We start from the raw sequence: 24,468 nt of genomic DNA, 5'->3' as shown, positions 1-24,468 counted from the left end.
TCATTTTAACAAAAGTGTGACACTCGGATGATTTATTTATTTTCATGATACAACGTATGGTTTAAAAACAATATTTTATCAAGCGCATTTTGCAGCAATTAGTTGACGAGTTTTGAATTTTTTCTATATTAATGTTATTAATCGCGTTTTCGGCCATTGCAGACATTTGATTAGCTCAGGCCCCAAATATTCTTCTAAAAGCAGGTAAAATATTCTTCTAAAAACTCGTTATAACTGACAAACAGCGGGAGCGGGATTAGGAGGGGATTGGCCAGGGGTTGACTCGACACCCTTTTTGCCTCCTAAATGATACCCCATTCGACTTTTTTAAACACTTTTAGTCATTCATAGGGATAATAGCGATGATAATCACATTTTGATGCCTTGAGGCCGTATTTTCAATTAAAAAATATGAGAGGATGCACAGATTTGGACCATCATTGTTATTTATTAGCAAAATTAAGAGCTATGTTTGATGAAACCAACGTATTGTAGTATCTTTCTCTTTCTACAAGGCGACCTTTAACACCAATACACCAATATTCCATCGAGTTATAGTCCATTTAGGTTTGACCGACTATCCGTAAAACCTTTTGACCCCATAGAATACTTTTTTGAGTTGGAACGCGTTGATTTTGATGTTTCAGCGCTTCAATTAGCGCTTCAAGAAGGTTCAATTAGCGCTTCTGTAACACCATAAGTTTTTTAATTTCTAAAGATATTGAGCACAATCATTGGATATTTTGGACATTTTTTGAAACTTTCATTCATTGATATTTGTTTGCCATTTGAATGGTCGAACAATTTTCCATCAAAATCTGATCATTGAGATTGGGAACGGACTTAGCAGCCCGGTTCGTTTCCGCTTTTTTCTGTTTTCCTCGCTAATTTAGTTACCACAAATAATTATCTGAACAGCTCGAGTGACAAATCATATTAAAGCCCTTTCAGCCGTGATTCGAAATAAAAATTGGTCACGCAGGCTCAGAAAATTTATTTCAGTAGAGGAAAAACTAGTTGTGGAAGCTTCAATTAGCGCAACCTTGACATTATCAGTTATTTTAATTTATAAAAAATATAGTGCAAAAAAAAACTAAGGTCTACAATTTTTTTTGAAAATTTTATTCATTTTTTGTTTGATTCTCAATTGTTGAAAATAATTTTTCGGACTATGCCTAATTTTTTTAAAACTTTTTACGTGTTTGTAATTCTTTTATCACGTTATGCACAAAAAAGACACTAAATTGAGGAAGAAGAAAAAATTCTTCTCTTAGAATATTTTGTGAACGTGGTCGGAACATTCTGTTCTTTATGCACAGTAAACAGCTACGCTTGTTACTTTAGACGGCGGCAAGAAGGATCTATAATTAAGTCCGCCGAAAGTGACAAAAATGAATACGATTTTGACACAAAATTACGAGAATCACAAGAACAGTCTAACGATTCTTCCGCGACCACCTATTTCATTTTCAGACGAGCCCGAAATTGTGAGCCAATTGTGTAGCAAATCTTCAATCGAACTTCTAACGCGCGAAAAATGTTTCGGCTTTTTTATCTGCGACAGTTTTGAACCTGATACGATCTCTGAAAACATAAGTTCTAGGGATTCCTGTTTATTCATACCTGCTCCAAATTTCAGTAAAATTGTTCTGATTAAAATCATTCATGATAGATCCGGAGAAGATCTTGAAACCTTAATCGGCAACCCAATTACATCACAACTTAATCGACTTAACTTGACCTTCGAAAAGGAAAGAGGCGAGAAAATTCCTGTTGCCGTGTTGATAATTTTTAAAGTTGAAGACCAGAAAAACCAAGCAAACAAGGTAAATAAAACAGATTCAAACAAAGCACCGGAAAATTATGCAGCAATTCTTGATCAAATAAAGCAATTTGTAATTAAGAACGAATTCAACAAACTTGAAATTGAATTTCACTTTATTTTGAAAAACTCAGATCCAGCTCTGGAAAGAAAGCAAAAACAAAAATTGAAGCAAGCATTCGCTGATTCGAGAGAGATTCCAAGAGCAATTAAAGAGTCAATTTTTGAGTTTTTGGGAAAGCGCGACATCGAAATCGACCTTCAAATAACTCCGAAAAAGTTCAAAAAAATTGGAAGCGCTGAAATTACCCTGACAGATTTTGACGAGGTTGTGTACATGTATAAATTATATTTCCCAGCTAAAGACCACAGATTAGAAATTCTACCCAGTATTCTGCAAATAAAGGAGACTTTGCTGTACAAAACAGGCCAAAGAGGTGAATTACTCGACGGTAGTGACGGATATATTGGCGAGTTGAAAGAATTTTTGGAAAGTTTTGTTGCCAAAGTTTCTAAACCTGTGGGGCTGTTAATCAAAGCATACAAAAATATGCAGCTCAATGCAATTCTCCATCGGCCCTTTTTCAATAATCAGTTCGATATTGACTGGATTTATTGTGGACACAAAATGATTCTGGCGTTTGAAATCGGCCGCACAAACTCACCGGAAAATCCAACTACTGCAATATTGAATAAACTCCAACAAGTGTTGAGCAAATCTTTACCTACAATGTATTTAGCACTGCACGCCATCTTTAGGAGTTTTCCCGAAAATGTTTCCGGGAGTCAAGATGACGAAGAATTTAGTAAACGTTACTGGGAATTTATAAAAAGATGTTTTCGATTTGTTATTTTCTTTCCAAATTTATCCGCTGAACAATTTGTTGAAATTCTCCAAACGGCAAAAGAGCCGTTTAAAGTTGGCAAGCAGAAAGCAGTGTTATATCGAAAAATATTTGGTTTGATTTCCAGTACTAATGAAAATCGACTTTCCAATATTCTCTTTCTTTTGCACGAAGATTTGTACTCACCTGCGAAGCCGAAAACGTTTTATGTTGACCAAGATCTGAAAGTTTCAGAAAGTCCTGTTCAAGTAACCGACGTTCTTCAAACGAAAGTGAACTACAGACAACCGAAACTAAAATATAAACAACTAGAGTTTGTTTCGGGTATTTTCGCCCTTAGCACTTTGATTAAAAAGGAAATATTTCCTTCCAGTGTTGAAAAAGCTCTTATTCCACGCGATGAAAATTATTTGCAAGAACGGAAGCGGTCTTCGAAACAAACAAAGCTTGAAGACAACGAGTCAGATTTTCTAGATGTGGTTTTGAGCCCACAACAACATCGGATTTTATCCGAGAATAAACGGCGAGTTTTCGTAGCGGGCGAGCCGGGTTCCGGCAAAACTGCCCTTTTGTTAGCCCGGGCAAAAATAGCAGCCAATGATAGCGAGATAGAACACATTCTGTTCGCAGTTCCAGAAGGAAAAACAGAGTTTAAAACTTTCCTTTTAGACTTCGTTAATAAACCTGGCCATGAGAAACTGAAAAACAAGTTCATGCTGGTCACTACTGAAGAAATGGCCAACCCGAGGACAAGGGGGGTGGATTCAGGATGGTAAGTAAGAACTCCTCTTTAACTTTATTCTCAGGCCCGATGCAGCTACTAAAAATATCAAGCTACAATATGAAAAAACTCTCAAAGTTAAAACACCTACTCGTGCTGTCAAACTATTACACGTATCCAAGTTGAGGCTTAAGTAATCATAACGAACTTCTATATAAAATTTGTGTCAATTGTTTCTACTATAAAAAAACAAAGTTACGAATTTAAAGGAGTTACAATCAATTATAATCTTGACATTTTTGAAAATAGTATACTTCACTTATATTTCGAAAAAACTCTAAAAACAGTTATAATCGATTGTGATTTTTTGTGAAAACATAATCATACGAAAAAGTTCGTCTTATTAATCATAAAAAAGAAAATTTCTAAGCTTTAGATGTCTACTTTTGGTTCATCTGGACAAATATAATACAAAAAAAGCTTTCATAGAGATCCCATCAAGTAGTACGCATTTAAAACTATATGTTGGGGGTGTGTGTGGGGGGGGGGGGGGGGAGTTGTCATCTATGGATGACCATTCCGTAAGTTGTAAGGGTTACCATGTAATAACTGATCAGCATTAGTCACCAATGTAAAATTTCTAATTGTCTCCATTTTTTGTTTGACAACTAATAGTCAAAGAAGAAAACTTCAAACAATTGTCACTACGGTTCAGCTTCGTATGAAATGCCTAATCTGCACTCTTAGGAGCATTCCAAGTTTACGCCCTAAAATTAACCTGCTTCTTTTACAGTTTCTGTTACGGGTTGTATGAAACAAGATAAAACTGCAAGATAAAATTACAGCTTCTGTAACGGGTTGTATATGACTGAAGCATTGCTTTTGACAATCAAAAGTGATAAAATATTTGAATTTGAATTTGAATTTGAATTCGATACAATTATACACAATAATAAAAAAATTATATGTATAATGCATCAGGAGTATCTATACGGGCTGTGCAGCCCATCAAGTAGCACCCCAGCAACGGAAAAAAAATTGGAGATAATAGTATACTTAAATTAGCCTATATTATAACAAAATTTCCATCAACACCTTGTTATCTCTGATATATAATAAGAAAAGCTGCTTTTGAATCTTGCGAGCTGATGACTTGAATAACTTTTCAAATCAGTAGGTAAAAGATCATTTTTTTGCAGAAAATTGAAGCATTTTACTATTTTACCTTCAATTGTTTTTTCAGTGATACACGACTTCGTAAAAAAAGAATTAACGAGACCCTTACTCGAAAACCTTGTCATTCTTTTGGCCTTAACGTTATGTTTTTCCAAGAATTTTAACGGTGATGTTCCATGAACCTGCAATACTGTTTCGGACACTAATTGCCTCAGAAACATATCATGAACAGTTTCAATATTATGTTCTTCAAAAATATGTGATATTTGTTCAAATTTTCTTTTGAATGCAATGGTGCGCAATAATTTTTTTTGGGCTACTAAAATTTTCATGAGATTTTGCTTAGATGAGCATCCATAAACCATGAGTCCATATGATATTACTGGTACGATATATGATTTGTAAAAAAGAATTAAGGCATTTTTCGAGAAATAATTTCGAGCTCGATACAAAATTCCATTGAACTTGGCCATTTTAAGGCAAATTAAATCAATATGCTGAGAAAATTTCAATTTGTTATCAATGGTTACTCCTAAATACTTAAAAGAACTAGTATAGGTTAGATTATTTTCTCCTATATAAAAAGTGTTTTGATTACTGAAATTCTTTCCAAAGCACATTAGTTTAGATTTCCCGGTGTTGATGGTAAGTTTGTTACTTTTGCACCAGTCATCAACTTTTGACAGTTCCTTTTGCAAGTTTAGCTGTATTGAGGTTGATGATTCACTTACAATCATTGTTGTATCATCCGCAAAAAGAGTTATTTCACTGTAGTCTAAATGGTCTGTTATATCATTGATGTAAAGCAAAAATAATAAGGGACCTAACACTGAACCTTGTGGCACTCCACATGTTATGTTTTTTAAAGACGAGATTTCTAAGCCATTTTGAACAAATTGTCTTCTATTTTGAAAATATTTCTTTAGCAAATTTCCAAGTTTTCCCCGAAATCCCAATAGGCACAGTTTTTCAAAGAGTATATCATGATTAACTGTATCAAATGCTTTCTTAAGATCTACAAAAATAGCAAATCCGTAATGTTTTCTCTCAATCGATTTCCTGATATATTCTGTTATTTTGGTGATGGCATGAACACATGAATGATTTTTCTGAAATCCAAACTGTTTGGTAGAAATTATTTTAAACTTTGTTGCGAAAGACATCATTCGCTTATATAACAATTTCTCGAAAATTTTACTGAAAGATGTTAACAAGCTGATTGGTCTATAGTTGTTAGGAATATCCCAACTTCCCTCCTTATGCAACCCAAGAATTTTTGCTATTTTAAACGAGTCGGGAAATGTTTCAAGATGTATGCATTGGTTAAAAACTGAAGTCAAGTAGGGTGCGATGACTGGTGCACAAATTTAAACAATATTATTACTCAGACCATCATGACCAGAGGAAGCTTTGTTTTTTAAAGAAGTAATCACTTTGTTCATCTCAATTTCATCAGCGAAATGAAGCGCACATGTGTGTTCAATTGAAGGACTTTTAAAAACAAAATTATCTGTTTTTTTATGCTATCAGCCAGACGTTGTCCAATATTGGCAAAAAAATCATTCATTGTGTCAACATCTATTTTACATTTTTGCTCACGGTATTTATAAGAGAAGGTATTGAAAACCTTAAACTTAGACGAGGCATCGGAACAATTGTTCATCTTTGAATCATAAAAATTTCGAATAGCATTCCGCGTGGCTGATTTCGCAAAATTTTTCAGTTTTCGGAAGTTTTCACAATTCTCGATAGATGGTTTTGAAATCATTTGTTTGTGAGCTTCATCTCGCCTTCGACATGCTACAACAACTTCTTTTGTTAGCCAGTGTTTTTTATTTTTTGTAGTGCACTTTTTCACGGGAGCAAATTTATCAAAAACTTCCAAAATTGTTTGGGTTATTATAGCAATTGTTTTATCAACATCTTTTTCAAAAGCTAGGCGTTTTTTCAATTTTTGGTCTAATAAAAAAAGAAGTTTCAGCAAATTATTCGCGTTTTCCAATGGCTTCAAATCCCTGTATGAAGTGTTTTGAATTTTTTGTTTAAATACAAAAAATGGGAGAGAAAATTTTAATGCGTAATGATCACTTAAAGATGTTTTCAGAACTTGAACATCACTTTTTTTATTCGATATGAAGTGATCCAGGCATGTCGAAGATTTTGTTGTTACCCGTGTTGCTTCACTTTCATTAACAGTTAAGTCAAAAAAAGTCAAAATCATCCGGTATTCTTCAATAACACCATATGACCGTGTATTAAGTAAATCTATATTAAAATCACCAACCAGATACATTTCAGAAGAAAAAGTTTTGATGTCATTTAGTAATTGGTCAAGTTGGGCAAAAAAATTCCTGATCTTAAAAGATGGTGGTCTATAAATTATGGTCAAGCTAAATTTTTTGCCCGAAGAATTCAAAAACTCAACCATTACATGCTCAATTTCATTTTCATGCACAGTATATGAAAAATCCAGGTCATTTCTTACAAAGAAGGCCACTCCCCCTCCAATTCTGTTAGGACGATTAATGAAAACTCCTTTGTGGTACCCATCAAGTCCATAAATATTAACTTCATCGTTTTGATTGAGCCAAGTTTCACATAACGCAACTACTGCAGGCCTAATTGAAAGTGAAGCAACAAGTACACATAGCTGGTCATGATGGTTACGCAACGATTGCACATTTAAAAATAAAACATCTCCACTTTTCTCCATTAGGATAACCAGGTTGTACCCTTTAAACAAAAACTAAAAGTATTTCTTTGACTTTTTGAGATAGAAGTCACTTCTCCTTTAACATTCTGCATTGTGTGAATTTTCAGATTGAAATAGTGCTTTGTTCGCTCCAACAAGTTTGTCATCAGTATTATCTCTCTGCGGTTTTTTTCGTAATTGAATATAATCAGTTAGTAACTCAACACCAGCTCTTTCTTCCGGAGAGTCCCGCAGCCTTTTCAATAAATTTCTAATTTCAAGTCAGTATCCTTTGGAATATGGATTTGATCTGTTGTACACGAGTTTTCAACCACATCTTTTTTTGTATGTCGTTTAACAGCTCTCACACAAATATCGTCAACAGCCTTTGTCGAGTTCACAATAACCGTAAAAAATTTGCCCTCTTCCGTTTTTTGATAAACTTTCACCTGACAATTAGAGGTGGTTGTGATTAAACCCAGGGAATCCGCGTACTTTTTTATGTCACGATCGTTTGGAGGTAGCCGTTCTTTAAAAAATATCGAATACCCATTTTTAGGATTTTTTACACTCGCTAACCAACTCCTTCTCGAATAAACCTCGTTTTTTTCTTCGAAATATATGAATTTGATGATGACAGCTGGGGGGCGATTAAGGTCTCTCCAGGGTCCCAAAAAAAGGCAAGCCTTAAAATTGCTCGGGGTCGTATCATAATTCAAAAAGTTTCGTAAGAAGTTGCAAACCTGTTGAGAGAGTGTCAAACCTTTATCATCAACCAATGGTAGATTCTCCATAATAACACAGTCCTTTGATGTGTAGCGTTCCTGTCCACATACTCTCACCTCAAGGTCTGTAATATTGTTTTGTAATCTGGTAATTATTTGATCTTTATCTGAATTTTGTTGTAGGAGAAAATCAAGAACGGATCGAATATTAGGATCCTGGATCTTCCCAATGGTCTTCTTAAAGACCTCTAAGTTGCTGCTCTGGTTTATAATAGTATCCATTGTATAAAGGAATATTAATTAAAAACAAACGGTAAAGTGTTTAAACTGAGCTTTTAAGAAATTTGAATTGATCTTTTCTGAATTCGGAATGTTTTTTTTCACACTCAGCAAGAAAGTTTTGCAAGAAAGCGACCAACTGCTCTCTACGCGTTCATCTCAAGTTTATTTGAATTTGTCTAAGAAGAAAAGATAGAATCAAAAACAAAATGGTTGCGCCAGATTTTACCTATGAATAAACAGCGAAAGTTATCAAGGTTCTTCCATTTGAGTTTCTCACTCATTGATTGTTCAAACTGGAGATAATTTTCATGACAATTTTGTTTCATTCTCGATTCATTCAAAAGATTACTGCCTAAGTGTGTTCATTGCTTTTTCCTCAATCAATTCTGGAATATCTGATAACAAAAACCATTCGAGCCCAACGTTAGCAATATTTGTCCAATTTAGCAAACAATTTGTCCAATTTAGCAAACTTGTCCAATAACTTTGAGATATAGAGAGTTTTAGTTGTTTGATAGTAACGCTAGGTAAAAGAAAACTACACTTCAAACAAAAGCATTGGCTATAGAGACCTTTCCTCGCCGAAAATAATGTCCACACAGACAAGGGAGCGCATCAGATAGCCACCACTGCATTGTGATAAATACATAGAAAGTAAGCTTGGAAACGGTTTGTTTTTATGAATTCATTTCACATAAGAAAAAATGTGTGAACCAAGTTCGGAAAAAATGTTAACTTTGACATCAATTGGGCTAGGTATTTTTCGATTATTACCGACGAAAAGAAAAGCCTTCGAATTTTTCGCTCCAGAAAATCCTTGTCTTTTCTCCCACATCAGGGCAGCTGAGTGCCTCTATTTTCTGCTGCAAATTTTAATTTTCCACTTCTTTTTATTTATCTTAATGTTCTGTAAAAAAACTGACGATTTACTACAGAAAAACCACGAAAAAAACTTGAGTGAGTTATAGTTATGTTCAGATGTCTGATAATGGTTCACTTAGCAAAGCTCGGTGGGCACATTTTTTCTATCATACTTCCGTACAAAATTACTAGAATGCATTTACACACACACACAAAATTAGATACATCACATACGCACAGAACAAACATATAATATTACGTAGTTTGACATAAATGAATCCGACAATTTTTCATGAAAGTTAACCTTTTTTACCTGTTTTTTTTAACCTGAACAACTTTTCTTTTCATATAACATCCACGATAACCTGACAATGCAGCTGGCTAAAAAAGATAGAAACTAAATTAAACATGATTTTGATGGTAAACAAACCTATTTTCATAAATATGTCCAAAAGTCTGCAGTTTGTGAAACAACTTTGATGATGTGGTTTGATCTGGATGATTTATGGATCCTTTCAAGAAGGTTAACAAAACATAAAAGTCAATTTTTTTCCTTAGCATTTTCATTTTTATAAGTACATCAGAACAGTCACTAGTCCTATGATGAAGAAAAACAAGTTTTTCAAGTAAGTGTTTGATTCTGAACTATTTTGTTTTCAAAAGTTTGTCCCAAATAATCAACAATTTTTGGGATAACACGCTGATGTAGCTAGGTCTGGATGACTGATACATCCCATGATGCGGTTTGCCAGTTCTGTACGTATAACTTTGCTTTCGAGTAACTTTTATCTTCATTTCTATGTTCATAAAACTAATTGTTTTTGAGATAACTTGACGAATAAGCTGGATCTGTATAACTCATATATTCTAAGATGAAGTGTTGTCGACTCAAACAGGGGGCGCATCAGGGAGCCACCATTACTTCTTTGTTGCTCGGAATTTAGCAGAATACGGCTCTTTCTGAGTACTCATCTACATGACTCCTTAAACCAGACCCATCCTTCAAAAAACCCTCCACTTTGATCTCGGGTACGTCACGTTTTTGACCATACCGCTGTCTGGAACTACCGAAGTTGCAGCGAGGCATTGTACGTGACAATTTTCTTGAATGACTGAAGAAACAACCGAAGGTGTACTGACAAAAAGGTAAACCTTCGCACTTTTTGCTCCAGAATTTGAAATATCCACAACTGTAGGGCGTTGCATCCTCGACCTGCTGACAAAACTGCTTCCAAAACGCAGTGGTCTGAGTCTCGCCTTCATCTGCCAGCTCGGTGCTTCTGTTCTCTGCAAAAAACGGTGCTTTTTTGTTTGGAGTTCTTCTAAATAAAAGAAGGTATCCGTCGTTGGCGAAAGAAACTGTTCGAGATATAGCACATCCCAAGCCCTCCTAGAGAGAACACTATCCAGATAAATCGGCAACCGGTAAAAAATTGCCTTCTTCACAGAGGCGTAAAATCTCCATAGGCAATTCGATTTTTCTTCTTAGTCGTTCAGACCGAAAAAAAATTCCACTAATGGTCATTTCAAGATGATAATCAAAATGAACTAACTTATAACATGAAAAAATTGAGTAAAAGAAAACTGTCCAGGTTTTCTTACCTTGGGTTTAATTTTCAGTTGGGTAGTGTAGGTTATTCTATTATCATAAGTTTTTGAACGACATTGCACCATTAAGTAAAAGGGTTTGATTTTTACAAATAGGGAGCTCAATATTTTGCAGATAGATACCAGTTACCGCAAACACAAGCACAAAAGAAAAAGACAATTAAAAGGATTTGGTCTGTTTTTAGTTAAAAAAATCCGTGGATTTTAAGCTTTGCTGGTAAAAATTCATTAACAAAAAAAAACAATTATTTATATGCAAACCCTAAAACTAGGTCAGAATTATAGCAAAAAAGATTTTTCTGATTTCACAACTGCGGCTTCGAATAAAAGATTATTCAAAGTCGATGCGAATATCTTTAATCTATGTTGCTAATTTCAAAACTTTTCGAATCATCGCATTTCGACGCTGTTGAACGCAATTCCAGATTAGAAACAAAACAGTTTTTAAAACAGTAGAAACGAATTTGAAGGAGGAAAAAATGAAATTTTTTTAAAAAGCAAAAACCAAATCATGTATAAATCACTAAATCAGTGTCAACGTCAAATACATCCTCTTGTAAGCTCAAAAACTACTATTGTTGCAATTGTGTTTGTCAAACTCGGGGCTGTTCACCAAACTATTGGTGTTTATGACATAATCATGAAAATTAAAACTGTCCGAAGCCAGAAATTATGTTTAAAAAAAATTCAACCCGAATGATGGGATGCATGAGTCGTCCAGACGAAGCTATATCATCATCTTATCTCAAAAAATTTTGAACAAACTTATGAAAATAAAACTTGTTCACAAACAAAATTTGATTTTAAAATATTTTCAATATCATCTTAGAATATATGAGTTATACAGATCCAGCTTATTCGTCAAGTTATCTCAAAAACAATTAGTTTTATGAACATAGAAATGAAGACAAAAGTTACTCGAAAGCAAAGTTATACGTACAGAACTTGCAAACCGCATCATGGGATGTATCAGTCATCCAGACCTAGCTACATCAGCGTGTTATCCCAAAAATTGTTGATTATTTTGGACAAACTTTTGAAAACAAAATAGTTCAGAATCAAACACTTACTTGAAAAACTTGTTTTTCTTCATCATAGGACTAGTGACTGTTCTGATGTACCTATAAAAATGAAAATGCTAAGGAAAAAAATTGACTTTTATGTTTTGTTAACCTTCTTGAAAGGATCCATAAATCATCCAGATCAAACCACATCATCAAAGTTGTTTCACAAACTGCAGACTTTTGGACATATTTATGAAAATAGGTTTGTTTACCATCAAAATCATGTTTAATTTAGTTTCTATCTTTTTTAGCCAGCTGCATTGTCAGGTTATCTTGGATGTTATATGAAAAGAAAAGTTGTTCAGGTTAAAAAAAAAACAGGTAAAAAAGGTTAACTTTCATGAAAAATTGTCGGATTCATTTATGTCAAACTACGTAATATTATATGTTTGTTCTGTGCGTATGTGATGTATCTAATTTTGTGTGTGTGTGTAAATGCATTCTAGTAATTTTGTACGGAAGTATGATAGAAAGAATGTGCCCACCGAGCTTTGCTAAGTGAACCATTATCAGACATCTGAACATAACTATAACTCACTCAAGTTTTTTTCGTGGTTTTTCTGAAGTAAATCGTCAGTTTTTTTTACATAACATTAAGATAAAAAAAAAACGAAGTGGAAAATTTGCAGCAGAAAATAGAGGCACTCAGCTGCCCTGATGTGGGAGAAAAGACAAGGATTTTCTGGAGCGAAAAATTCGAAGGCTTACCTTTTCGTCGGTACCTCTCAGGTTGTTTCTTGAGTCGTTCAGGAAAGTTGTTTCCTGCAACGCATCGCTGCAAGTTCGGCAGTTCCAAAAAAACGAAGTGTTTAAGAAGCATGTGACGGGCCCCAGATGGAGATCGAGCATTTTTTCAACGATGGTTCTCGTTGGGGGAGTCTCGTGGAGGAGTACCCAGTAGCAGCCGATTTCTGCTAAGTTTCTGGGGGCAAAGAGTTAGTGGTGACTCCCTGATGCGCTCCTCTGTCTGAGTCGACAACACTTCCCGGCGCGGAAGCGGCCGATAGACAATAAGCTTGTGACTTATTGTTTTCCTTCATCTAGTCTGACTAACCAAGTAACCCCAAACGTTTACATCTCAAAGTTTTTGAACAAGTTCGAATTAGCTGTTTATGTTGTATTCATTTGGTTTTTTTATTAAGTTATCTGAAACTAATTGAGAAACAAACAAGGAAGACAAATAAGAAATACTATCTTGTCATACTTTGAAGCAACCGAGAGTGCAAAAAAAAAGAATTTGCCATGAAACTGATCTCTAGTTTGAACAATCATGAGTGAAAAACTCATATCGACATGTGTTTTAAAACAGGCACTGTATATTTGTAGATATAACCTATCTAAATTCTTTTTAAAACTCCATCACTTTTTTGAGGCAAACTCATTTTGTTTTCCATTTGATTGTCAATAGCAACGATTCAGTCATGTATAATTGGTTACAGAAGCTGTCATTTTCGCTGAATTTTAGAGTTGTTGAAAACACATGAAAACACTCTTCAATAATCGAAAAATACCTAGCCCAATTGATGTCAAAGTTAACATTTTTTCCGAACTTGGTTCACGAATTTTTTCTTATGTGAAATGAATTCATAAAAACAAACCGTTTCCAAGCTTATTTTCTATGTATTTAGCACAATGCAGTGGTGGCTATCTGATGCGCTCCCTTGTCTGTGTGGACATTATTTTCGGCGAGGAAAGGTCTCTATAGCCAATGCTTTTGTTTAAAGTGTAGTTTTCTTTTACCTAGCGTTACTATCAAATAACTAAAACTCTCTATACCTTAAAGTTATTGGACAAGTTTAAAAATATTGCTAACGTTAGACTCGAATGGTTTTTGTTATCAGATATTCCAGAGTTGATTGAGAAAAAAGCAATGAACACACTTATAGGCAGTAATCTTTCGAATGAATTGAGAATGAAACAAAATTGTCATGAAACTGATCTCTAGTTTGAACAATCATGAGTGAAAAACTCAAATCGACATGTGTTTTAAAACAGGCACTGTGTATTTGTAGATATAACCCATCTAAACTTTTTTAAACCTCCGTCACTTTTTTGAGGCAAACTCATTTTGTTTTCCATTTGATTGTCAATAGCAAGGATTCAGTCATGTATAATTGGTTACAGAAGCTGTCACTTTCGCTGAAATTTAGAGTTTTTGAAAACAAATGAAAACACTCTTCAATTTTCCTAGGCTAATAAAAAAATACCTAGCCCAATTGATGTCAACATTTTGTTCCGAACTTGGTTCACAAATTTTTTATTATGTGAAATGAATTCATATAAGCAAACTGTTTCCAAGCTTATTTCTTAACTCCAGGATTAACTCCAGGAAGAAAAGATTAACTCCAGGCCGTAAACTTGGAACGGTCGTATGAGTGCAGATTATGCTATTTACATACAGCCGGATAGTTGTGACTATTGTTTGAAACTTTCCTATAATGACTTTCAGTTGTCAAGTAAAAAAGGAGACAATTAGAAATTTTACATAATGACTATTGCTCATCAGTTATTACATGGTGACCATTACGATTCATACAGAATGGACATCCATGGATGACAGCCCACCCTCAACCATCATAGTGTATGAAATGCATAGTACTCTTTCAAATAAACTGGAAGATTCCCACGGTTCGTGAAAAACTTGCATTTGCTGAAAAAAAAACTTGTACTTTATGGACAAATTTCACCGAGAAAGAAATGAAAAAATATATATTTTATCTCTAATGATTTGAAAGCTTCATAATACATTGCTAGATACTAATTGCATCTCATTGTAATGTTACAGAAAGGAAAGTTTTCAAAACAAACGTTACGAGGCCAAATTGTGCACTGAATCAGCGAACAATTTGTTGTTTGTATGTCTCTGGAATCCAGAGACAAGTCGTTCAACATGTTAAGAAATTTCAGAACGATCAAAGCAAATGGAGCAACAAAAGAAAAACAAAAACAAAGGCGGCATCCCTGTTGCGGAAAAAGTTTCAGTTTCCAGCAAAAACACAGTTTGGTTTTGTAAGGAAGTTATATTCAAACTTTAAACTTCTCAAAACAATTTTTTATCAGAATTACTCTTTCGGGAGAGTCGGAACGCTTTAACTGATACAAGCAGTCTTTTTCATATATTAAATCATTTTTTTAAGAAAGACTGCTATTTAAAGGATAATACAACAGAGAGGCGAAGCTGAGCTTCGCATCACTTGCGATCAATACAAACATAAAAAATCAATAGAAGTACAAAAACGAAAAATGTCTACATCTAGTAAAAACTTCGTATGTCTCGATATACTTTCAATCTTGGCAAACATGCCAAGCAAAACATTCGAATTTTAATTTACCAGCGGAACAAAGTTGACGAAGCGGAAAAAAGCCGTACATTTTTGAGTAGACTTCAGTTGAGCCGAAAAAAAAACTGATTGTGTAAATAAATTAGTCCCCTAGAAAGACAAGGAACAACACTTGCATTTATAATGAACATGGTCAACTGACAGTTGGAAAAAAGATATGACGGCAAAAAAAAGAAACTGACTTGTTTTTTGAAAAAATCTCAACCTTCGATTTAAAGAAAAAAAGATGATCCTAAGCCTTTTTGATTTTCTAAAACAATTTATAATTCAAATTTTTTCAAAATGAAAATAGTCCAATTATAGAAAACTGGATCAATAGGTTGAGTTTTTATGTGGCTGGCAAATCTGGATAATAAATTCAACTTTCGAAACAAGAAGTCGATCACGTTTTTCGAGACCTTTACACTTTTGTAATGGCAGAGTGAAATTTAGCTCAATTTCAGCAGATAACTTTAAAATGAACTCAACAAGTGCACATACACCTAAGGGCATTCATAAATGCATCAATATGAATGAATGCACATCTGTAGTTATAAGAGACTTTTAAGACTTTTCCTGAAAAAAGCAAACAAAAAAATTGTTAAGTTTTATGAATGCACATCTGTAATTATTGGAGAGTTTTAGGACTTCTTCCTCGGAAAAAATACACTAAAATAAATCACCAAGACATACATAGAGTCTTAACTAAGTTCATCGACTCTTAAAAATTCCGAATGCACTCTAGGATACTTTTAGTCGATTTTCAGACAAAAGAAAAACAAGAAAAAAATTGAAAAACTGAAAAATTTCGTTTTCATTATGTTGACAAATTTTCCCACTCACGCAAGGTTTTTCTTCTTCAGACTCCAGACTTTTTGAAGTTAAAAAAAGTTATGACCAGAACTTTTTTGATAAAGCTAATCCATTTTGAGAAAATTAGATCATTGGGTTAAGTTTTTATACCGCTGGGACATCTGAAAATCAAATTCCATGTTCAAAAATAAAAATAGATCACGTTTTTCGATGACGTTTAGAAGTCAATCACGTTAAATACTAAAGTTTGCCTTCCTTTTAACACAGGAAATGAACTGAACTTAAACAGAAACCAAAAATCAAACCGCGAAAAAGTAAAGTTGAGCCTGAACAAATTCTAAGACTTTTTCCTGAAAAAAAAAACATGTCATCGCGACCTATAAAAGAGTCTGAACTACGTTTATCGAATTATAAAAACTGGCATGGTCTCAGATTCGAACGCTTGGTCCTTCGTGACATAGCCCCGCTCCTTGCCACCTCAATACTTGACCCACATTTTCATGAAAACTACCTTCACTAATAAAGCAAACTATCAAATGATTCAAGTGATTCTGTTTAACTAGTTGTTAACTAGACAAAAGTCTATATTCCAGCTTGATACTGCTTGCTTATCGCAATCGTATATAGGCGTTATCAATCATTAACGGTTGAAGCTGGACGAGGGTACGAACTGTAATCGAAAAAGAGGATATTTCTAGTACAAGTTACGCACAAAAACGACAAAAAGTATTGATGTTTTAGGCCTCCATTGAAGCAGCTTCACCGGTCAATTCTGCTAATAGATGAATTATACATGACTTCTTCAAGTTATTTCTCGAAGCGAGATCAGCTTCTGTTGCCAGTATACCTCCAATTTCTGCCACACGTCCAGCAGTTCTTCATCACAAATGTGATCGCCGGTCAGATGCACAAACGTCAAGGTCTGACACAAATTGTTTTACCACATGGTTGTGTTTATGAACCCCTGAATATCCTTTTTCGCAGTTCACATCACATAAGCGCCTTTTCAACAACTTTCATTCACACAACCAAGTTAGTAACTAGGACCAGTGCAAGGGTCTCGGGTTGCTTCACCTCGCCGCAACCTGAAGTAACGCCTCACTACTTCTTACAGCGCGATGATCCAATTTTCTCGGCGGACCCAACACTTATGAACCCATGTTTTGCATCGGATCGCCGCGCAATCATTTTCAGTCATGACAAGACTTTTTGGACGGAAAAATTCGCAAACGAACGTAGTGATATCTCACATGTTTCAGTGGTACCCCCAGTTATCGACTTTTACAAAACCCCTTACACAGGCTGCGAAGCTCTTTCAGTGCTGGTTATTGTTGACCATATGCTAGAAGCGAAACATGATACCGAAATGTTTATCATTTTAAATCTGGCCATAACCAGAGCCCAGTTTGAGGTCATGATAATTGTGAAAGAAAAGTACAGGAACAGGATGGAGAAATTCATCCGGATACCATCAAGACTAGATAGGATTTTAATGCATGCGGGGAACCAACTGCCGGTGGACTTGACTTTTCTGAAGACTGTTGAGTGGACCAAGGATATGACCTCATTTGTGCAGAAGTTGACCCGGATTGCAATTCAGAGGTCAGACGAGCGTCTTTTGGGGTCTATTCTTGACAAAGTGCCCGCATTCAGAATACCATTAGGCAGGCCAAGTTTAATCAATCATTCACCAAGCAATCAAGCACTACCAAAAATTCAAGAGTTTTTAGATAAAGACAAAAAATGTTCGCTCAAAATTAGATCAATTTTTTTTTCACCTCAAGTTTCCGGAAATTCTTAACATAGCTAACAGGCAGTTGAAAAAGAATCAGCGAACGCAGTTAAATGCAAAAAAAGGACAATTTTTTTTTTTAAATCTCAGAAAAAAAGAAGCTTTTACGGCTTTTTGAAATTCGATAACAGTTATGATTGGAACTTTTTCGATTTAATTGACCCAATTAAAAAAAAATTGGGTCAATAGGTAAATATTTTAATCTCGCGGAAATCTGAAAATTTAATTCCACTTTCGAAACTAGAAGTTGTTCACGTTTTTAAGGATCTTTACACTTTCGCTGTTCGATAGTGGAGTTGCCTTCTTTTTAGCCAAGGATATGAACTGAACTTAAAAAAAACCCCAAGTCAAATCGCGAAAAAGTGAACTGAGCCTGAACAAATTTTAAGACTTTTCCTGAAAAAAAAATCATCGCGACCTTTAAAAGAGTCTGAGTAAAATACCTGAAGTTGCAAAACTCTGAGACCTTTCTCCTTCCCTCAAACTTCTCGGCATTTTTGATAATTCTCAAAAAAAACACCTGTGGCTTAAGTATTTAAGGACAACCCTTAAAGTAATTAAGTATTTAAGGACAACCCTCTCAAAAAAATTGCAAATGATCCCCTGTACCAGTGGCTGATCTATGATTTACTCGAGGGGAGATTTTAAAAAAAATTGAAATTATGACGACCATTTTTCAGGTCGACCAAATATGTTTTCCGAGCTTTTTTATAGCACCATTAAAAACCTTACTTTGGCAAAACTTTCTGTGCCGCAGGCAAAATTTTGAAAAAAAAACGGCAGAAAGCTGATTTTAGGCAATTTTTAGAAAACTTTGATTTAAAAATCGCGTTTTTATCTCGCGCGCTCCTCCGTCAAAATTAGTATATATTGACGCCCAAGGTGCCTTCAGAAAATTTAAGGGTCGTTCAGCAAAAAATGGATGCCTTAAAATAGTACCAACGAGGGAACCCTTTGGTTGGCCACGCAGTCGAATTCCTAACGGAGAGTCCGCCCCTGCACCCACTCCATAAATTCGCTACTGCCCTGTACCAAAACAATTAGTTCTGGCGGAGCGTTTATATTTGCATACAATAGCAAAAGGCAAGGAAAAAGAAAGGACAAAAACCGAAAAAAAAACGAAGTATGATACAAAATAAACCTTTTGATTAAACTTGGCCTGCGGGGGCTGCATGACATGCAGATACGATACTAGGTGCATTAGATGAGCCCAAACCAGCAAAGTTTCTGGACTTCATCAGCAAGAGACTTGGCAGCCAGATAAGAAGTCGGGTTAACTGGAGTCTTATTCTCCAGCGAGCCGCTCCGAGGATCTACAGATCTCTGGGACTATTCAATGTAACAGGTGGGAACAGAAGCTTAATTTTCTCTAGTTGAGTAAGCCCAAGCTTAACCCTAAGAATTTTAATTATTTTAACTAAGCTATGACCAGGAAAATAAAAAAACTCATCTGAAAAAAATTAAAGACTAAGAAAAAAAGTTATCAAGTCCCCCTCACCCACAAAGCACATACACAGCACGTGAAACGACGCAATATGACACGACTAAGCTGATGTAAAATAGGCTGCAATCTATCAAGCCTAAAAAAAGAAAAAACAAAAAAAGTGTCGAAAAAAATCAAAAATTTTAAAGACTAATATGAAGTTATTAAGTCCCTCTCACACTCAAAACACAGACAGGCAAACACAAAAATTTTCGCCACTCGAAAGGCTCAATATGCGACTATTGAACCGATTTAAGGTTGGCCAAAACTTATCAAGCCGAACAAAAATGTTATCCTGAAAAACTTGAAATATAATTTCTATTATGAGTTTTAGCATTTTGCGCAATCCAGAAGTGAGCATAAAATTATGTTTTTTTTTTCAAACTACTCAAAATTAGGCCACTTAGCCGATATAGAATGGACCGAAGCCTATTAAGCCGAAAATAGGACACAAAAATTTATCAAATCCAGTTGGAAAAATCACAACCAACATAAAAAGCAAAATTTGAAAAGGACGGATAATTAAAATAAAATGCTCAACCGTACTTAATCTTTGCAACCGAGAGTAGGAGAGAAGTAGAATTAGCAAAGTGGACAAAAATATCTGAACAGAAACCTTTCATATTGACAAAAAAATCAAAAAAAAATTATGTCTTTTTTCTTCTCAGAGCACACGCGTGCACACAAATTTTTTTCGATCCCCGAGCGACGCAATAAGAGATCACTAGGTCAATATAATTTAAGCCGAAACTTATAAACCCGATTTCACCGGATTTTTAAAATACTAAAACACTTGAAACAATTGTAAGGGAAACTTTTTAGACCAAAAGGAAAGATTCTTAGATCTGGCAACTAAGCCGACGAAACAAGAGCAGACAAAAAATAGGCCAAATTTTTTTTAAACCAGAATATTTACCGTTAATAAAAAAAAACAGGTCCTAGTCAGATTCGAAACCTTTGGAATCCCAGGCGTATTCGTTACCTCCAGGCTAAGTATGCAGGAGACACTGAGAAATTTGAATTGACTATTAACTAAGGTACCACCAGTCCCGATGTGTCTTGTGGACAAAGTTATTTACAGGAAAAAAGTCTAGTACCCGATTGCAATACCCTTGCTTATCGCAAGGATAAAAAGAATAAAAACGCCAAAAAAAATTGATTGTAAATTTTTGAACAGTTGAATTTTTGAGCTTAAAAAATTTGGAATAAAAAATGTATCAGGTTAGAGATCTATGCATTTGAAAAAAAAATGTGATTAACACTTTTTTTGGTAAATTAACTCAATTGGAGAAAACTTTCAATGAGAAGAATTTTTATTCCGCTGGAAAAACTCATAATTAAAACCCACTTTCCAAATAAAAAATTGCCGTTTGTTTTTGACTTAACCTTTTTGCTGTTCGGTAGTTGAGTTTGCCTTCTTTTTAACAACGAAATGAAGTGAACTTTAAAATGAAATCAAAAGTCAAACCGCGAAAATTTAAATTTGAGCGTGAACATATTTTAAAGACTTTTTCTGAAAAAAGAGACCAAAAAATTACCACGACCTGTATAAAGTCTTCACTGTCCATCGACTCTTAATAAACAAAATGTAACAAGACCTATATACGTGAAAATCGCTTTGATCTTTTACATATATAACTCCGAGACCAGGGCTTTTTTCTACTTTGTGGTCAGAACCGTAAAATTTTTTGGTGTCTGATTATTTTAGGGCCAATGGAAATGGGAATTATTGCTGGATTCTTGTCTCTGATGACTTGGTTTTTGGAAATGGTGGGCAAAAATACCTCGCTGCTTATCGCCAAGCTATCTGGCAAGCTTTTATTCAGCGCATATTACAACGGCTCTATAGAAGTTATCAATTGGACTATAAAGTTTTTATCTCAATTCGAGGACTTAAACCTGGTTGAGAAAGAAGTTCGCGGTACTTACAAATTTATTTCTGAAGACCTTAAATTTTTTGCCAACGACCCAGTAACTCTTTTGGTCTTGATGGTGTCTCAAAACTTCTCCTCGGCGCCCTGTGCTCAAATATTATTCGACCATGGGTTTCCAGATACATTATTGCTTCACGAGTTGTACGGCAAAAACGCACTGCATTATGCAATTTGGTGCGAAAACGTTGATTTCGTTCACGTTCTGCTCAAATCAGAAAGACACCGAAGAATTTTTCTGAGTGTGTTGTACAACGGAATGACCGCATATGAACTTGCCCGTTCATTCGACTTTGACGACATTGCTGATGAGCTTGTGCGCTATTATGCTTTAGTCGAAGCCACTCCAAACGATGCCGATGATGATGAACAAGTCAGTGAAACTGCCAGGCTCATTTCACAATAGCAGCCAAGATTAGTATCAAAACTTAGCTCAACAACCATGACTGCAGTATGCAAATAAACGTATTTTCATAAATGTAAAATCTATACTCATATTGTAAAATCTATGTTCATAGTGTAAAATATTTTTTTCGTTTCATTAAAAACTAGTCTTAGCAACAGTCTCCCTACTTCTTTTTCTCAATATTGTTGATTGAAGTGAGAAATGACTTTTCTCTTTTGAACAAGCATAAATGGTGGACCTTGCACCTACCAAATCCAATTTACGGTTTTCAACGCAACAAAATTGTTTTCAAGCATTTTTTGCCTGTATAATTAGTTTGAGCTTTCTGTCATATTATCAGAGCAACTGGCCACTCAATACACAAGCGGTGTTAAAAATATTGGAGATTTAAATCGTCAAATCCCAATTATATACTGCCAAAAGATTTTGCGAATTGCAAATTTTGAGTGCAAAAAGTCACTTCGAAACTCTTTGAATTCTTTATGTTCAGCTAACCCGTTAGAAGAAAATTGGATTAACAAGTAATTTTTCTACTCCACTGGGAATTCAGGAAATAAGACTTCATTCTTGAAATAAGGAGTCATTAAAATTGTTCGGGAACTTAACATTTTTGCAGTTCGATTGTGGAGTTTTTCTCCCTTTTAAAACAAAAGAAACAAGACTCCTCGTCTGAGGGCAAAGCCCTGAATGATCCGACTGCCTTTTAAGCTCTATGAAGCAGTTATAACATGGAAAATTTAAATGTAATGAAATAAAATTAAATTTTTTTTTCTAAGAAATTTGAGATTTTTTCTGAAAACACCCCGAGAACAAATATTCCGTTGCTCTTGTAGTGAAAACCGGATTTATAATTAAAGTTAAAAAATCAAGGCGCGGAAAAACATAAAATGTCCAAATTAAATTGTTGGCAATATTGATGCCCTTGAGCGGTTTAATTGGCCAAAAACTGCATTATTTGAGGTTCATTAAATTTTTGGATACGGATTTGTCGAGCGGAAATCTGTGATAAACTACAAAACTGCCGTCAAAATGCGCGGCTCAGTCTTAGGGTAATTAACTTTGTTCAGATTCGTTAACAGAGAATAAAATCTGCATCATGTTGGCATTAACTCTAAATTTGAGTGTGAACAAATTAAAACTTTTTCCTGGAAAAAAAAAGAATAAAATCATCACGACCGATATAAGAGAAAATAACTTCGTTCTTCTGCCATTAATTACTCTATGGAAAACAAATTACGGTATCAGAGAAAAAAAAGCAAATAGCTTCAAAATACCGCTGATTTCCAGTTTCGAAAAAATTTTGAATTATAAAATTTATTTTAAAAAACACCAGTCAGGAAAACTCAATCAAAGTGAGGGATTTCGCTGCACAAAACTTTAAAAAATCTAAACTTAAAAAACAAGCATTCTAAAAAGATTTCGGTGAATTCAAAGTCATGAACACGATTCAACAGCAGAACAATCTGTTTTTTTCTTGAATTGACGAAAAATTTATTGACCAAGCCGACATAAAAGCCAAAGCCAACATAGCAAATCAAAAACAATTCAATTACAGTGAAAAACACAGCGAACAGAAATTTGGAAAAAAAGAATGAAACATGGGAATTGAACGCCAAAAAACACAGGAAAAAAACATAATTTCTTGCTTGGCAAAACTTCAACCTTCAATTCTTAACGAAAAATATAAGCTTTTACAACTCCTTGAATATCAAAACCGCAAAATCAGAATTGAGCGAGAACAAGTTTCAAGACTTTTTTCCTTAAGAAATACAAAAAAAGTCAACCCAGACCTGTAAAGGAGTTTTCACTACGTTCAAAATTCTTAAAAAACTGCAACTTTTGAATTTTAAAGTAAAAAGTAAATTGTCTTAGAGCTTTGAATTTCCAGAATAAACTATGTTAACTCGTTCAATAGAAAAAAAATTTTATCGCTCGTAGACCTGAAAAATGAAATCTACCTTCAAATTCAGAAATTGACGAATTTTTTGTGACCTTTACACTTTTGCTGTACAATCGTGAGAAAACGGCAAAAAAAACATCTCCGAAAAGTGAAATAAAAAAGTAGAAACAAGCTTCGTATTAATAACACTTTTGCGATGTGTTGAATTTGTCACTAACACTAGCCATTATTGTCGCAGCTAGAGATGTTAAAAAACTGCAAATGCTATGCGATTAACATAGCCAACAGACAATACGAAAAGAGACAATAAAAACAAGTAAGCAGAAAAAACTTGTTTTTGGAAAAAACTCAACCAACGAATTTAAAAGAAAAAATAGATGCTCTTAAAGTTCTTTGTTTCCAGAAAAATTTATGATTGGCATTTTTAAGACACAGAAGTCAAGCGGAGCTTTGCACCACTTACGATACAACGCAACCATTAAATAAACATAAATCGAAAAAAAAAACATTTAAAAATATTGAAAAAACTAGGTGAACCAAAAATTTCATGTCTCGATGAAAGACAACTAGAGCCCAGCTAAAGCTGGCGGAATGTCTCTGATTTTTTCTGAATTTGTTATAATGACGAGGGATGAAGTACATAATCTCAAACATTGGACTTTGTTCAAAACCTTGCTTGTTTCTCTACTAAAATAAGTATGAAGAGTGAAATAAGTAAGAAGAGTGTAAGAAAGATTATGGAAACTTCCCAAAATTAAAACATTTTTTAAAAAACAAATAGGAAGTGGCAGTAAAAAATAGGGCAACTGGTTCTTTTGATTGAATTTTTCATCTAAGATTTGATAGGGTAGTTTTTAAGAAAATTCAGAAAGTTTCTACAAACCGGTCAAAGTGAAAAATTCGACTTACCAAAACCCGATTTTTTTTCTGCTAAAATTAAGTCCTGGCCGGTTAAGAGGAGAAAATTGCACAAATCTGTTTTGTCAATAGAACACTCATCCTGAGTTTTGGCATGGTAATTTTCGAG

At 34.5% G+C, this 24,468-nt stretch overlaps 2 protein-coding genes across 2 annotated transcripts in view; one reads left to right on the top strand and one right to left on the bottom strand.

Moving 5' to 3' along the window:
• The window catches only part of LOC134853964 (AH receptor-interacting protein-like), a 567,995-nt gene that overhangs the window by 523,707 nt on the left and 19,820 nt on the right, over nucleotides 1-24,468 (bottom strand). The window lies entirely within an intron of this gene.
• Nucleotides 45-21,805, top strand: LOC134854017 (uncharacterized). Its single transcript, XM_063870081.1, has 5 exons — nucleotides 45-204; nucleotides 1,345-3,439; nucleotides 16,671-17,593; nucleotides 18,905-19,066; nucleotides 20,913-21,805. The coding sequence occupies exons 2-5, from the start codon at nucleotides 1,392-1,394 to the stop codon at nucleotides 21,539-21,541; spliced, it is 3,762 nt and encodes a 1,253-aa protein (XP_063726151.1). The 5' UTR covers nucleotides 45-204; nucleotides 1,345-1,391; the 3' UTR covers nucleotides 21,542-21,805.

This window comes from Symsagittifera roscoffensis, chromosome 9, assembly GCF_963678635.1.
Source record: "Symsagittifera roscoffensis chromosome 9, txSymRosc1.1, whole genome shotgun sequence".
Taxonomy (NCBI): Eukaryota; Metazoa; Xenacoelomorpha; order Acoela; family Convolutidae; genus Symsagittifera; species Symsagittifera roscoffensis.
Note: the sequence above shows the minus strand (reverse complement) of the source record. Positions and strands in the feature narration are given on the sequence as shown.